This window comes from Narcine bancroftii, chromosome 1 (assembly GCF_036971445.1).
Source record: "Narcine bancroftii isolate sNarBan1 chromosome 1, sNarBan1.hap1, whole genome shotgun sequence".
Classification (NCBI taxonomy): Eukaryota; Metazoa; Chordata; class Chondrichthyes; order Torpediniformes; family Narcinidae; genus Narcine; species Narcine bancroftii.
This window is the reverse complement of record NC_091469.1, coordinates 118,534,420-118,551,530: the sequence shown is the minus strand read 5'-3', so window position 1 is coordinate 118,551,530 and position 17,111 is coordinate 118,534,420. Positions and strand designations below refer to the sequence as shown.

The following is a 17,111-nucleotide window of genomic DNA, read 5'->3' as shown; positions in this document are numbered from 1 at the left end:
CTGAAAAACAGAGGAGATATGAGGCAGAGGAAGCTGAAAAACAGAGGAGATATGAGGCAGAGGAAGCTGAAAAACAGAGGAGATATCAGGCAGAGGAAACTGAAAAACAGAGGAGATATCAGGCAGAGGAAGCTGAAAAACAGAGGAGATATCAGGCAGAGGAAGCTGAAAAACAGAGGAGATATCAGGCAGAGGAAGCTGAAAAACAGAGGAGATATCAGGCAGAGGAAGCTGAAAAACAGAGGAGATATCAGGCAGAGGAAGCTGAAAAACAGAGGAGATATGAGGCAGAGGAAGCTGAAAAACAGAGGAGATATCAGGCAGAGGAAGCTGAAAAACAGAGGAGATATCAGGCAGAGGAAGCTGAAAAACAGAGGAGATATCAGGCAGAGGAAGCTGAAAAACAGAGGAGATATCAGGCAGAGGAAGCTGAAAAACAGAGGAGATATCAGGCAGAGGAAGCTGAAAAACAGAGGAGATATCAGGCAGAGGAAGCTGAAAAACAGAGGAGATATCAGGCAGAGGTAGCTGAAAAACAGAGGAGATATCAGGCAGAGGAAGCTGAAAAACAGAGGAGATATCAGGCAGAGGAAGCTGAAAAACAGAGGAGATATCAGGCAGAGGAAGCTGAAAAACAGAGGAGATATCAGGCAGAGGAAGCTGAAAAACAGAGGAGATATCAGGCAGAGGAAGCTGAAAAACAGAGGAGATATCAGGCAGAGGAAGCTGAAAAACAGAGGAGATATCAGGCAGAGGAAGCTGAAAAACAGAGGAGATATCAGGCAGAGGAAGCTGAAAAACAGAGGAGATATCAGGCAGAGGAAGCTGAAAAACAGAGGAGATATCAGGCAGAGGAAGCTGAAAAACAGAGGAGATATCAGGCAGAGGAAGCTGAAAAACAGAGGAGATATCAGGCAGAGGAAGCTGAAAAACAGAGGAGATATCAGGCAGAGGAAGCTGAAAAACAGAGGAGATATCAGGCAGAGGAAGCTGAAAAACAGAGGAGATATCAGGCAGAGGAAGCTGAAAAACAGAGGAGATATCAGGCAGAGGAAGCTGAAAAACAGAGGAGATATCAGGCAGAGGAAGCTGAAAAACAGAGGAGATATCAGGCAGAGGAAGCTGAAAAACAGAGGAGATATCAGGCAGAGGAAGCTGAAAAACAGAGGAGATATCAGGCAGAGGAAACTGAAAAACAGAGGAGATATCAGGCAGAGGAAGCTGAAAAACAGAGGAGATATCAGGCAGAGGAAGCTGAAAAACAGAGGAGATATCAGGCAGAGGAAGCTGAAAAACAGAGGAGATATCAGGCAGAGGAAGTTGAAAAACAGAGGAGATATCAGGCAGAGGAAGCTGAAAAACAGAGGAGATATCAGGCAGAGGAAGCTGAAAAACAGAGGAGATATCAGGCAGAGGAAGCTGAAAAACAGAGGAGATATCAGGCAGAGGAAGCTGAAAAACAGAGGAGATATCAGGCAGAGGAAGCTGAAAAACAGAGGAGATATCAGGCAGAGGAAGCTGAAAAACAGAGGAGATATCAGGCAGAGGAAGCTGAAAAACAGAGGAGATATCAGGCAGAGGAAGCTGAAAAACAGAGGAGATATCAGGCAGAGGAAGCTGAAAAAACAGAGGAGATATCAGGCAGAGGAAGTTGAAAAACAGAGGAGATATCAGGCAGAGGAAGCTGAAAAACAGAGGAGATATCAGGCAGAGGAAACTGAAAAACAGAGGAGATATCAGGCAGAGGAAGCTGAAAAACAGAGGAGATATCAGGCAGAGGAAGCTGAAAAACAGAGGAGATATCAGGCAGAGGAAGCTGAAAAACAGAGGAGATATCAGGCAGAGGAAGCTGAAAAACAGAGGAGATATGAGGCAGAGGAAGCTGAAAAACAGAGGAGATATCAGGCAGAGGAAGCTGAAAAACAGAGGAGATATCAGGCAGAGGAAGCTGAAAAACAGAGGAGATATCAGGCAGAGGAAGCTGAAAAACAGAGGAGATATCAGGCAGAGGAAGCTGAAAAACAGAGGAGATATCAGGCAGAGGAAGCTGAAAAACAGAGGAGATATCAGGCAGAGGAAGTTGAAAAACAGAGGAGATATCAGGCAGAGGAAGCTGAAAAACAGAGGAGATATGAGGCAGAGGAAGCTGAAAAACAGAGGAGATATCAGGCAGAGGAAGCTGAAAAACAGAGGAGATATGAGGCAGAGGAAGCTGAAAAACAGAGGAGATATCAGGCAGAGGAAGCTGAAAAACAGAGGAGATATCAGGCAGAGGAAGCTGAAAAACAGAGGAGATATCAGGCAGAGGAAGCTGAAAAACAGAGGAGATATCAGGCAGAGGAAGCTGAAAAACAGAGGAGATATCAGGCAGAGGAAGCTGAAAAACAGAGGAGATATCAGGCAGAGGAAGCTGAAAAACAGAGGAGATATCAGGCAGAGGAAGCTGAAAAACAGAGGAGATATCAGGCAGAGGAAGCTGAAAAACAGAGGATATATCAGGCAGAGGAAGCTGAAAAACAGAGGAGATATCAGGCAGAGGAAGCTGAAAAAAACAGAGGAGATATCAGGCAGAGGAAGCTGAAAAACAGAGGAGATATCAGGCAGAGGAAGCTGAAAAACAGAGGAGATATCAGGCAGAGGAAGCTGAAAAACAGAGGAGATATCAGGCAGAGGAAGCTGAAAAACAGAGGAGATATCAGGCAGAGGAAGCTGAAAAACAGAGGAGATATCAGGCAGAGGAAGCTGAAAAACAGAGGAGATATCAGGCAGAGGAAGCTGAAAAACAGAGATATCAGGCAGAGGAAGCTGAAAAACAGAGGAGATATCAGGCAGAGGAAGCTGAAAAACAGAGGAGATATCAGGCAGAGGAAGCTGAAAAACAGAGGAGATATCAGGCAGAGGAAGCTGAAAAACAGAGATATCAGGCAGAGGAAGCTGAAAAACAGAGGAGATATCAGGCAGAGGAAGCTGAAAAACAGAGGAGATATCAGGCAGAGGAAACTGAAAAACAGAGGAGATATCAGGCAGAGGAAGCTGAAAAACAGAGGAGATATCAGGCAGAGGAAGCTGAAAAACAGAGGAGATATCAGGCAGAGGAAGCTGAAAAACAGAGGAGATATCAGGCAGAGGAAGCTGAAAAACAGAGGAGATATCAGGCAGAGGAAGCTGAAAAACAGAGGAGATATCAGGCAGAGGAAGCTGAAAAACAGAGGAGATATCAGGCAGAGGAAGCTGAAAAACAGAGGAGATATCAGGCAGAGGAAGCTGAAAAACAGAGGAGATATCAGGCAGAGGAAACTGAAAAACAGAGGAGATATCAGGCAGAGGAAGCTGAAAAACAGAGGAGATATCAGGCAGAGGAAGCTGAAAAACAGAGGAGATATCAGGCAGAGGAAGCTGAAAAACTGAGGAGATATCAGGCAGAGGAAGTTGAAAAACAGAGGAGATATCAGGCAGAGGAAGCTGAAAAACAGAGGAGATATCAGGCAGAGGAAGCTGAAAAACAGAGGAGATATCAGGCAGAGGAAGCTGAAAAACAGAGGAGATATCAGGCAGAGGAAGCTGAAAAACAGAGGAGATATCAGGCAGAGGAAGCTGAAAAACAGAGGAGATATCAGGCAGAGGAAGCTGAAAAACAGAGGAGATATCAGGCAGAGGAAGCTGAAAAACAGAGGAGATATCAGGCAGAGGAAGCTGAAAAACAGAGGAGATATCAGGCAGAGGAAGCTGAAAAACAGAGGAGATATCAGGCAGAGGAAGCTGAAAAACAGAGGAGATATCAGGCAGAGGAAGCTGAAAAACAGAGGAGATATCAGGCAGAGGAAGCTGAAAAACAGAGGAGATATCAGGCAGAGGAAGCTGAAAAACAGAGGATATATGAGTTAGAGTTTGTTGAAAGGTTAGAGAGGATTAAAAGTGAGAAAGCTGAAGATGTAACCCCTGGGGAGAGGGTTTTGCCTAGTAGAGTGGTAAATCTAGTGCCTCCTTTTGATGAGGGAGATATAGATGTCTATTTTCATCTTTTTGAAAACATTGCTGAGAGTTCAAAATGGCCAAAAGAAAAGTGGTCTTTGATGCTCCAAAGTGTATTGAAGGGAAAAGCACAAATTGCACACTCTAGCTTAACTGCACAGCAAGTGGCAAATTATGATGCTTTTAAACAAGCAATATTGAAATCTTGTGAGTTGGTTCCAGAAGTGTATAGACAAAAATGTAGGAGTTTGATAAAATCATGGAATCAATCTTATATGGAATTTGCTTTGAAGAAATCTGTATAGTTTGACTGTTGGTGCACCTCAAGAGGAATAAATAATGATTTTGACAGATTGAGAGAATTGATGTTAATTGAGGAAACGAAAAGGAGTGTCCCAAAGGTGATTAAATTATATCTGGATGAGAGAGACGTGGCTACATGGCAAGAAACAGCTAGATTAGCAGACCAATTTGCATTGATTCATAAAGGTACATCTCAAAATGGTAGGGATTTTCAGAAAATTAATGTGGAACAGAGTAATAAGCCTGTTCAGAGGATTAATATGGAGCAGGATAGTAAGCCTGAAATTAAGTCTGGAGAGAAGGATGGAAAGGACAGAACTTCTGGATTTGTATGTCATTTTTGTAAAAAACCTGGTCATGTTATTGCAAATTGTCTAGTATTGAAAAACAAAAGAGAAAAGAAGGTTTTACCAGAACCATGTATTCAAACAGTTGAATTTAGGCAGAGCAAATGTTCTAAATCTGATAAGGGTGTCATGGATGTTTTCAAATCTTTTGTTTCAGATGGTTTTATTTCAGTAAAGGAGGGAGAATTACAGGTTCCAGTTAAAATTCTTGGGGATACTGGTTCAGCACAAAGATTGTTAGTACAAGGAGTTTTATCTCTGGATCAAACAACTGACACAGGGGAGACAACTTTAATTAAGGGTGTTGGAGGTGAGGTGGAGTCGAAATCTCTTCACAAAATAGTGCTAAATTCAGAGTTAGTTAAAAGACCTGTTGTGGTAGTTACCCATGCAGGGGGGGGGGGGGGGTCTCAATTTTATTAGGGAATGATTTGGCAGAGGACAAAGTTGGGTCCGTTTTGAGATTAATAAGTAGGTCTAGGAAAGATGAGGTGGAAGAAAATTGTGAGATATATCCTGTGCGTGTAGTAACAAGATCCATGTCAAAGAAATTATTGAGAGATGAAGACGATCCAGTTGACAGAGATTTGCCAGGTGCTTCTGAAATGGTTTTGAAAGAGAAGGGTAATTGTGAGAGTAAGGATTTCTCTTTGTCAAGGAAAAAGTTAATTCGGCAGCAGAGAGTAGATACAAGTCTTGCTGACTTAACAGATAAAGCAGTAACTGAACAAGAGATTAAAGAAATGGCTTGCGGTTATTATTTAAAAGGTGAATTGTTAATGAGGAAATGGAGACCTCTTGATATTCCTGCTAATGAAGAGTGGGGGGGGGGGGGGGGGGGGGGGTGATTCATCAGGTGGTTGTTCCTAAAAATTACCGGAATGAAATTTTAAATTTAGCCCACAGTACACCTTTAGGTGGTCATCTTGGTGTAAAGAAAAACATGAATAAGATTTTGAAACAATATTTCTGGTCTGGTTTGAGGAAGGATGTTGTATATTGGTGCAGGACATGTCATTTTTGTCAATTTGTAGGGAAACCTAACCAGGGTCCTCCAGTGGCTCCATTACAACCTACTCCTGTTGTTGGGGAACCTTTCACGAGGGTTATTGTGGATTGTGTAGGTCCCTTGCTGAAAATTAAGTCTGGAAATCATTACTTGTTAACAATTATGTGTACAGCATCAAGATTTCCAGAAGCTATACCATTAAGAAATATTAAAGCTAAAATGGTGGTAAAGGCTCTGGAAGGATTTTTCAGTTTTTGGATTACCTAAAGAAATTCAAAGTGATCAACTTTATGTCTGGGCTGTTTCAACAGTTAATTTATGAGTTGGTTATAAAACAGATCACTTCATCTGCACATCATCCTGAAACTCAGGAAGCTTTGGAAAGATTTCATTCTACTCTTAAAAATATGATGAAGATTTATTGTTTGGAAAAAGGGAAAGATTGGAATTCATTTATTGTTATCTGCAGCAAGGGAGGCTGTGCAGGAGTCATTAGGTTTCAGCCCCTTTTGAAATTGTGTTTGGACATCAGGTTAGAGGACCTTTGATGTTGATAAAAGAACAGTGGGTTAATGAGGATGTGCAGTTGGACTTGCTGGATTATGTTTCTAAATTTAAGGAATAGGTTACAAAAAGTGTGGACTTTGGCTCAAGAGAATTTAGAAATGGATCAGGATAAATGAAGCGTTTATTTAACAGAAAAGCTCAGGTGAGGAATTTTAAGATAAAAAGTAAAGTTTTGATTTTGTTTCCAACACTTAGCAATCCTTTGAAAGCTAGATTTTCTGGTCCGTACACAGTTAAATCAAAATTGAATGATGTTAACTATGTTAACACTCCAGATAGAAGGAATAAAACTCAGGTATGTCACATAAATATGTTGAAACCTTATTATAAGGATAATGGTAGTGGAGAACAATCTTTATCAGAGGTGTTGGCTGTTGACAGAGTGGAGGAAGTGGTGGATCATAAGATTATGGAATCAAAATCTTCTGAGGGTAACCTTAAAGAAACCATGGTTCCTGTGCGTCTGTCTAACTCAGCAATTTTGGAAAATTTGGAGGAAAAGTTAGTTCATCTTAAGTCACAAGAACAGATGCAGTTGAAGAAATTAATTTTAAAGTACACAAATCTGTTTCTTGATGTTCCAAAAAGGACATCAGTGATTTATCACAATGTGGATGTCGGAGAAGCAAGTCCCATTAAACAACACCCATACAGAATAAACATTCAGAAAAGTAAAATCATGGATCAGGAGGTGGAATATATGTTGAGAAATGATATTATTAGACCTTCAAACTCAGAATGGAGTTTCTTAAATTTACACACACATTACATACATGTGTGCTTAGAATTAAGTTAATTTGGGTTAGTTAAGTATAGAGATAAGTTAAAGTTTGATTCTGTTTTCATGTTTAAAGTTAATTAAAAACAACTTTTGTTTAAATAATTACTTGTCTTGGTGAATGTCTATTGCTGCTGGGTTTGGGGTCCTTTGGGCTCGTAACAGCAGAAAGAAAGGAATATTACATTTCAACAATGCAAGAAAGCAAAGTGGAAAAAATTCAAACATCTGAAGCTGAAAGCAGAGGTACCATAGCATCAAATAACCATTTTACTCCAAGTCAAGTTACTAACTTCTCAGAAGATCATGGGATAATTACCTTCCTAATGAAAGAATTAAATGCAGAGACAGAATCTAATGAGACTTCAAGATAAATTGTCAGAAAATGAGACTGAACTGGATGTTGCAAAATTGGATCTGGAATTACAGGAAAATGCAATAGAAACCAGAGTGGCTGTTGAGCTTGAGGAACCAATGTCACACGAGTCCTACCTTTTCTATGACCAACCACAGAAAAAAAAGAAAAAGAGAAAAAAGTCCCATCTTGTACCCTCAAGAAAGTGAACCTTGGAATCATGTTTAAGCACTGGATAGGGCCAGGGCAAACTTAAAATGATTAAGACTAAAAATGACTTTATGAACAGACCAATTACCAAAATCTGTTTTTTTTTACAAGAAGCAGAAAGATTTAATGAATGACTTTCACTTTCTTTTGAATATTTACCCCAAGTATTACTATATTTGATTTTTTCTTTGTAATGGTAATTATTCTTTTCAGATATAATAAGGGGCTGGTATTGTAAGGGTTAAAACGAGTTATAAATTGCAAGCAGCTAGAATATTGTTTACAAATTCCATGAGTATGTGTCCATAGTAACAACCTTTAAGCCAAGATCCTTTTCTGCATATTTGAATTGAATTTGCTTTGTATTGTAGAACCAGAGCAAAATGAAGATGGACCAGATAATTTTGTTCATCATTCTTTTGATCATTCTTTTGAAAGTATTAATATATTAATATGTTATTGTCCGTATACAAAAGCAGAGCAAAGTGTGGAGGAACTGCCAAAGATCCAAAGCAAACCACATTTGCCATGGTTTGTATCTTGCAGCCTAGCCTCTGTATTTCTGTTCGTGTAGTCTTCTGCGGACAGTAGTCATTGATACATCCACCCTGCTTCCTTAAGAATGTTTCTGATCTGTCAGACAGGGATTTGGGGATTTTTCTTCATTATGATGAGAATTCTCCTGTCATCAGTAGTAGAAGTCTTCCTTGGCCTACCAGTTCCTTTGCAATTATGGAGCTCAAAAGTACGCTCTTTCTTCTTATGATGTTCCAAACTGTTCATTTTGCAATCCTAAGGTTTAGGTGATGTCTCCTACTGTGTTTCAGCCTCATAATGGCTTCTTTGACTTTCATTGGCACAACTCTGCTCCTCATGTGGAAAATTGGCAACTACAGACTCCAAAGGTGATCAAAAGCTTAGAAGCAAGCCTAGCTCGCTTATAACTGCACCAATGAGGCAATTAAGCATACATGAGTACTCACAAACACCGACTCACAAATACCTGTGAAGCCAAATGTCCCAAACATTATGGTGCCCTGAAATGAGGGGACTATGTATAATAAGTGCTGTAATTTCTAAAGGGTCAAACCAAAATGTATACAAATAATATTTAATAATGTGTATTTTAATTACATGTGAATTGTTTGATTTACAAATTTAAAACTGTGCAGCACAGGGGTAAATAAAGGGAAAAAGTGTCTTTGTCCCAAGCATTATTGAGGGCATCAGGTCCTACACCGAGTCCCCTGATGGGGGAACGGGTGCAAATTGAAGTAAAAGCCTTGTTTTCGTTTCACCCCATATAAATTAAAATATTTTAATATATTTTTTAATATAGTTGGTAGGAGAGAAGTGCAGAAGAAACCAAAACTTGACTGCTTCTCAGGGAAGGGGCCCATTAAATTTGAGCAGAGTCCTAATGGTGCCATAGCCATAAAAAAGATTGAGAATGGCTGATCTGGATGAAGGGAATGTATGTCAGCATCTCTAAATATGCAGGTGACATTAAGCTGGGTGGCAGAGTGAGCAGTGAGGAAGATTCTAAGAGCTGCAGGGTGATTTGAACGCATTAACACAATGGGCAAGAGTCTGACAGATGCAGTATAGTGTAGATAAATGAGCTGATCCACTTTGGTGGCAAAATATGAATGGTGATTATTATCTGAATGGTGAAACATTAAGCAAAGGGAAGGTGCAATGAGACTTGGTGTAAGGGTTCAACAATCATTTAACACTGAAATGCAGGTAACTGCAGGCAGCTAGAAAATGAGTCAAGACAAGTTTATTGTCATCTGATTGTAAAAATACAACCTGACGAAACAGCGTTCTCAGCCCTTGATGTAAAACCATGTAGAGACACAACCAGGCATACAGACATAATACATATGCAGGACAAGTATTATCTCGATAAACATAAATATTGTTTTGTACAAATGAAAGTCTTGCTTGTTTCATGTGAGCGGTTCCTTTGGTCATTCAGCATTCTCATTCCCCATGGAAAGAAGCTGTTCCTCAGCCTGGTGGTGTTGAATCTGATATTCGTGCACCTCTTGCCCGATGGGAGCAGCTGAAAGATACTGTGTGCAGGGTGGAAGGGGTCCTCAATGATTTTGTGCGCCCTCTTCAGACAAAAAGACAAAAACCCCAGTAGATCACTAGGATTGGCGGGGGGGGGGGGGGGGGGAGGAAGATTTCAGTGATCCTTTCTGTCATTCTTATGATCCTGTGGATTGATCTCTGATTCATTTCTCTGCAGCAACTGTACCACACTGTGATGCAGTTGGCTAGGATGCTCTTTAGAAGGATGGCATAGTGGTGGCCAGTAGCCTTGCCCGCTTTCAGTCTGCTCAGGGGGAGCAGCCGCATTGTACCTTCCTGACAAGTGAGGAGATGTTGAGTGTCCACGATAGGTCACTAGTTAAGTGAACTCCAAGGAACTAGGTGCTCTCTCCTCTCTCTCTCTCTCTACAGAGTAGGTGATGTATAGTGGAGGGTGATCATTCCTGGTCCTCCTGAAGTCCACGATCATCTCCTTCGACATTTCCACATTCAGATTCAGGTTGTTATTCTCGCACCATTTCATGAGATTTTCCATCTCTTCTCTGTAGTGCAACTCCTTGTTGTTGCTGATAAGACCAACTACTGTTGTGTCATCTGCAAACTTGATAACACTGTTGGAGCTGGATCTGGCAAAGCAATCGTGGGTCAGAAGCGTGAACAGGAGCGGACTGAGCACATAGCCCTGAGGTGTGCCAGTGCTCAGTGTGACAGTGATCGGTATTCTGCTACCGACAGACTGTGGTCTTTCTATTGGGAAGTTCAGGATCCAATTATAGAAATGGGTGTCGAGTCCCAGCAAGAACAACTTCTCCACCAGGCTCTGGGGAATGACTGTATTAAACACTAAGCTGAAGTCAACGAACAGCAACCTGGCAGAAGAGGCATTGTTCTCCAGGTAGGCCAGGATGGAGTGAAGCGTGAAGGCTATAGTATCGTCTGTGGAACAGATTCTTCTTTTGGCAAATTGAAATGGATCCAGCATCTCTGGAAGGTGTGCTTTAATGTGTTCCATCACCAGATGCTCGAAGCGTTTCATAATGTTGGAGGTCAGTGCCACAGACCAGTAGTCATTGAAGCCTGTTATTGTTACTCTCTTGTGTACCTGGATGATGGTGGCTGTCTTCAACTCTGCAGGAACAATGGACTGCTGAAGTGAGGTGTTGAAGATATCTGTGAAGACCTCCGTCAATTGGCCTATGCAGTCCATCAGTACCTGACCAGGTACGTTGTCAGATCCCACCACCTTGTATGGATTCACCTTTGGATAGGGATCTTGTCACCTTGGCTGCGGTTATAGAGGGGGCCAGTTCATCAGGGGGACATGGAGCTGTCTTTGACATCAACCTGTACTTCTCATTAAAATGTGCGTAGAAGGCGTCCATCTGTCCAGAAGGGAGGTATTGTTGTCCTTAATTCGCAAGGCTGACTTATGATCCATAATAGTCTTGATCTCTTGCCACATGCGCCTCGTGTCACCGGTGTCACACAGCTGTCTGTGGATCTTCCGTGCATACCCCCACTTTACTTTGCGGATTGCACGGGAGAGTTTAGCCCTGGCTGAACTTAGTGCTATCCTACACTCTGTCCTGGACTTCTGCATCCAACCATGGTTTCTGGTTAGCCCTGGTTGTGAAGCATTTGATCTCGACATCCTCAATGCACTTGCTGATGTAGCCATTAATTGAGGTCATGTACTCCTCTATGTTTATATGACCATTGTAGTTGGCTGTCTCCTTGAAACAGATCCAGTCTATGGACTCAAAGCAGTCTTGCAGTGCTGCTATAGCCCTGGACCCCCCCCATCACCCACCCCGCCACCGGGCCACCGCCTGATCTCCCTGCAAACTGATCTAGTTTGCTTTGCCAGTGGTCTTTATGCTGGGATTAGCAAGACAGATATGTGATCTGAGTAACCAAGATAGTGGTAGGGTGCAAACATGTATGCACCAGGAATGTTGGTGTTTACCCGATTCAGGGTGTTCTCTCCTCTAGTGGCAAAGTTCAAATGCTGTTGAAACCATGGTAAGCCTGTTTTCAGGTTGGGACGATTGAAGTCGTCAGCAACAATCATGACACCATCAGGTGGGAAGTCTGGGCTTCGTAAATGGCATCATAAAGCTCCTTCATGGCTTCACACTCATTAGCCAAAGATGAAACTTAGACTGCAGCAGTCAGCATGGCTGAGAATTACATGGTAAAAGGTCAATATTTCACCAGGAGGAACTCTGGTCTCTGCTGAGACATTGGTGCACCAGTTCTCATTGATGTAAACTCACAGTCCCCTCCTCAAGTCTTGCCAGAAGCAGCAGTGTCTCTGTCTGCCCTGAAGGAGATAAGGCCACCCAGCTAGATCGTTGAGTTTGGAATGGTGTCCTGGTGCCACGTCTCTGTCCTGCTTCTTTAGGTTTAAACTGCACAGAATCTTACCAATCCGATCTGCTAATTTGAAAGTCCAGTCTGCGTTTTGTATTTTGACAAGAGTTTCCTAATCATTGGTGTCACTAGGGGGTTGATGACCACACTGGGTGATACCTATTTCACTGTCTATAAAGTTTTTGTGTAGTGTTTCAGCAGAAATGTATTATTTTTTAAATAAAAATCTCCCTGTAGTTAGTTATACCAACAAAAACATTTTTTGTAAGCCCAGCTTTTATGTATCAATATACCTACAAGGCTGTAACTCTATGCATATTTCCTTTTTGTACCTTCTAATGCCCTCTGGTCAGATCTGTTGTTATTACTCAATTACAATGATGGTTTGAATCACATCGTTTCGTCTGCAAGTGCTACAAGCACATGCTGTTGTTGTAAAGGTAAAGATTCCATTATTGTCCTGCAATACTACGTTTAGAATGTAACATACCTGAAATTCTTTAATTTTTGTCTACTGTAAGGCAGATAGAGAGCCACTACTTTATTCAGCGCCTCTCACAGAAACCAAAGCACCCGGTGTTCCGAGGTGGTCCCCCTCTAAGTACCGATCAGGCTTGAGCCTGCATAGCTTCCGATATCAGACAATCTCAAGCGTATTCAGGCTATTAGGCTTCTGCAGTTGCTGCTAGTGTTTTTATAGTCATGGCTTTTGTCAAATTTTCTGATGTTTTATCTACAATATTGTGGCAAATAGTATTTGTGAATCTTTATCAATCACTTTTTTGAGAAGGCAGTAGTAATTAAAGGAAAAGAATAATAATCAAAATAGGCTTCCGCTCAGATATAAATAATGTAACTGTGCGTATGATATTGTAATTTAAAGGTACAATTTTAATTTTGCTAGTTGTTTATCTCACTATTATTGCCAATACATCCAGTGATCGACGGGAATTACGATTTACGAGTAACATTAGCACAGAAAGCATTACTGTATGGTCTGGTACAGGAGGACCGTGCGGGGGCGGGGGTTAAACCGTGAGTTACTGCACTAGGTGACACCAATCCAAGTTACACCACTGTTTCTGTTTGTAGATACCACGCAGCAGGTTGGGGATTTCATTGTGATGAGCCAAAGTGGCCACTGCAACTTCATCCTGCAACCAACGGCATATGGTCTTTATGGCAAATGGGTTTGAATAAGGGCTTTAGTGAGGCCACACCTTAAGTATTATGTGCAGTTTCAGTTTCCTCATCTGAAAAAAGTCATTCGTCATATAGAGGGAGTGCAGAGAGGTAAGGCAGATTCCTTGGATGGCAGGATTGACATGGAGAAAGTCTGGATAGACAAGGGTTATATCATTAGAATTTGAAAAAATGAGAGGGGATCTGGTTGAGACATATAAAATCCTGACAGAACTAGACCGGTGAGATGTGGGAAGATTGTTTCCAATGTTGGGGAAGACCTGAACAAGGGGTCACATTCTAAGGACGAGTGAGCCATTTAGGTTTGAGATGATGATAAACTTTTTCACTCTAAGAGTTGTGAACTTGTGGAACTCACTACCCTAGAAAGTGGTTGAGGTCAGTTTGTTAAAGAATTGGATGTAGCTCTATTGGCCAAAGGGATCAAGGGTTATGGAGTGAAAGCAAGAATCGAGTACTGAAGTCGTATTATCAGCCATAATCACATTGAATGGCAGAGCAAGTTCAAAGGTCTGAATAGCCTTCTCCTGTTCCTATTTTAGATGTTTTGATGCTTTCAATAATACAGCCTAGATTCCCACATGTTCTTTAACCATTTTCACAGCTTTCCCTGCAACTCTTTATGCCACTTTGAACCCCTAGAGAATGCTTTCATGTTCCAAACACCAGGACGTTACCAAAGATTGAAAAATATTGGCAATGGAGATGATGTCCAGGAAGATGTATATCTGAAGTGATTCCCCAAGGACCTGCTTTCAGAGTTGGAAAAAGTTTGAAAACTTCACTTCACTCATCAAACTCTGTCCAGAAATCCTTAGTGCATAATCTGTGCAATGTAGTAATTGCATATGTGAACCTATTTCACACCTCAATCACACCTCGAGACACTTTCTATGCTTCAGGTATTTATTGGTTATAGACTTGGTACCACACAACTGAAATTCTCATTAGCCACAATGCACACTGTAACTTACCAATTGAGTTCAGCAATTCCTTATCCACTAAAATTCAATCTTATTCCACATTAAAAAAAAACATACACTCTATAACTAAATTATTAGGCCATTGACTCTGGAGTGGAAAAAGCTGTACTGACATTTTTTTGAGAAAATAGGGAGGCTGCAGAAGGACTTGGACAAGGAGAATGAGCAGAAAAGTGGCAAATGAAATACATGCACTTTAGTAGGAAAAAAATGGGGGACTATTTTTTAAATGGGGAGAAAATTGAAAATACCCAGATGCAAAGGAGCCGGGGAGCCCTTGTGCAGGATAGCCTGAAAGTAAACTTGCACGTGGAGTCAGTGGTGAAGAAGGGAAATGCCATGCTGGCATTTGTTTCAGAGGAATAGAGCATAAGACCAGAAATGAGATTTTGAGGTTTTATAAGGCACTAGAGAGATCTCAGAGAATTGTGAGCAGTTTTGGGCTCATCATATAAGAAAGGATGTCATGACATTGGAGAGGTTTCAAAGGAGGTTCCGAGAATGAAAGGGTTATCGGATGAGGTGCATTTGACAGCTCTTGTTCTGTTCTCGTTGGAATTTAGGAGAATGGAGGGGGGAGGGGGGTGTCTTTGAAACGTTTCATATACTGAAAAATGTGGACAGAGTATATTTAGAAAGGTTGATTCACATGACACGAAAGTCTTGGGCAAGAGGCATCACTTAGAACAGAGATATGGAGGAGTTTCTTCAGCCAGAGAGTGGTAAATCTTTGAAATTTGTTGCCATAGGCAGTTGTGGAGGCCAGTTCATTGGGTGCATTTAAGGCCGAGATTGATAGCTAGGGCATCAAAGGTTGTGAGGGCCAGACAGTGGGGCTGAGTGTAAAAATGGATCAGCTCATGATTAAATAGTAGGGCAGATTTGATGGGCTGAATAGCCTATTTCTGCTTCTATGTCTTATAGGTGCAGGTCGATGGGACTAAATAGTTCAGAATGGACTAGATGAGCCGAAGAATCTGCTTCTGTGCTGTAGTGTTCTAGGAAAATTGAATTGGCTGTTCAACTTTGGGTCAATAAAAACACAATTTTCTGCTTATGTTCAGGTTTAAGGTGGGAAAGTGAACTAGTGGTCGTGATATTAATACTGTGGCAGGGACTGGTGTGTAATACTCAACATAACTTCGATTCAAACGTAATTTTTTTTCATTTTTATTAATTATAGCAATTTAAAATTTGTTCAGGCTTGCTGCTGAGAATAAATGAAGTTCTTCTTCCTGGACCAAGGAAGTAAGTGGTTCATATTTCTTACATACCTCCATTGCCTGATTTCTCTGAAATTTCAGGTAGCTTCCATAAGGCCTTCTTCTGTTCTGGATTCCTGAATCAAACAAGGACAATAAAAATACTGCAATATTTATACAAATACTTCAAGTTAAATCAGTTATCTTATTTTCTATATCACTCTTTTCTCCAATTATCCACCATGCCAAGTTCCTGGATCAAGCCTGATGCAGCTGATATGGCAGCATAACAGGTGAGTAGGCAGTCAAAATGCATGGAGAGGTCCTAAAATTGATTCTAGCATCTTTAAAAAAATTGGATCCAGTTATTTTGAAAATATTTTGGAACCTGATTGCTCCATTCCTTTCTCCAGCTTATACTAGAGAGTGCTAGTCAATGGCAAAAGTGTTTGAGAAGTAATTTTCTCAATCCAATGACATTTATACGAGGTTGAGAGGGTGTCAAGGAGATTTATGACAATGCTCCCAGCACTGGAAAATTATAGCTATGAAGTAAGATTGGATGAAGTTGGATTATTTTCTACATAACAAAGAAGACTGAGGGAAGAGATAATTCGACTGTATCAAATAATGACAGGCCTCAATAGGTAAACAGGAAGGAAGTACTTTCCCTGGCAGAGGCATCAAAAAACAGAGGAATAAATTTTAAAAAAGGATTAGTGGGAAGTTTCTTTCTTTATTCTTGTCACTGGTTTTTAACCTGCTGGTCATAAATCTTAAAAGAATTTCTAGCAGAATAAGGCAACTTTTTTTTTTCTGTTCATCAGAGAAGAACTATCCAAACGAATACCATCTTCCAGCACCATGTACGTAGTCCTGTGAGTCATTGATCTTTAGGTGCACATCCAAATTACTGTTGAAAGAATCAGTATCTATCTTTGCTATGCATTCAACAGTGAATTCTTGACCCCTAATACACCTTGAGTGAGAAAATAATACTTCTTGATTTCAGGATATTCTAAGGTGCTTTAGAATTAATTAACTATGCTTTGAAATTATATTTTTTAATTTATTCAATTTTTGGGATCTGGTAAAGACATAATTTATTGTTCAACCCCTATGCCCTTGAGAAGGAGGTGGTGAGCTGCCTTCTTGATGATAACAGTCCCTCTTGTGAAGATATTCCCACAGTGCTGTTGGGTAGGGATTTCCAGGATTTAGAACAAACAACAAAAAACAAATCATGATACATTTCCAAGTCAGAATGGCATGTGACTTTGAGATGAACCTGCAGGCAGTGATATTCCCATGCTGCTGTTGTCTTTATACTTCCTAATGGTAGAGCCACATGTCGGGGAATTTTGTATGCAGCATTAAGGTACAAATTTAACTTTGGAACTCTTTTTAATATTGCTTCAGCCTTTACATTTCCCAAATCACCAGTATCAAACTGGGCATCCTCCTTTGTCATTGGAAACTGTTTCTTACTGTAGACATAGCCTTGTTGAGTAACTGTAGTACACTTTCAGATGGTACATTCTACAGTACAGTATGCTGGTGGGAGAAGGAAAGAATATTTAAGCTGGTGGAAGAGCCACTAATCAACCAACCTTCTTTGTTCTGGTCAAGCACCAGACAAATGAAGTTTCCCAAAATACACTTGCCTTGTGGCTTGTCGATGTTAGAAAGCTTTCAGGGATCTAAGAAGGTGAGTCATATTCTGTAATATGTCCAGGTTAGGCACTTGA

General features: G+C 40.9%; 1 protein-coding gene across 10 annotated transcripts in view; it reads right to left on the bottom strand.

Moving 5' to 3' along the window:
• The window catches only part of fcho2 (FCH and mu domain containing endocytic adaptor 2), a 241,038-nt gene that overhangs the window by 21,046 nt on the left and 202,881 nt on the right, over positions 1–17,111 (bottom strand). For all 10 annotated transcript variants that reach the window (XM_069937031.1, XM_069937066.1, XM_069937035.1 and 7 more), the window contains one exon: positions 15,436–15,500. In XM_069937031.1, the coding sequence (XP_069793132.1) occupies positions 15,436–15,500 (65 nt within the window). The remainder of the gene's footprint in view (positions 1–15,435; positions 15,501–17,111) is intronic.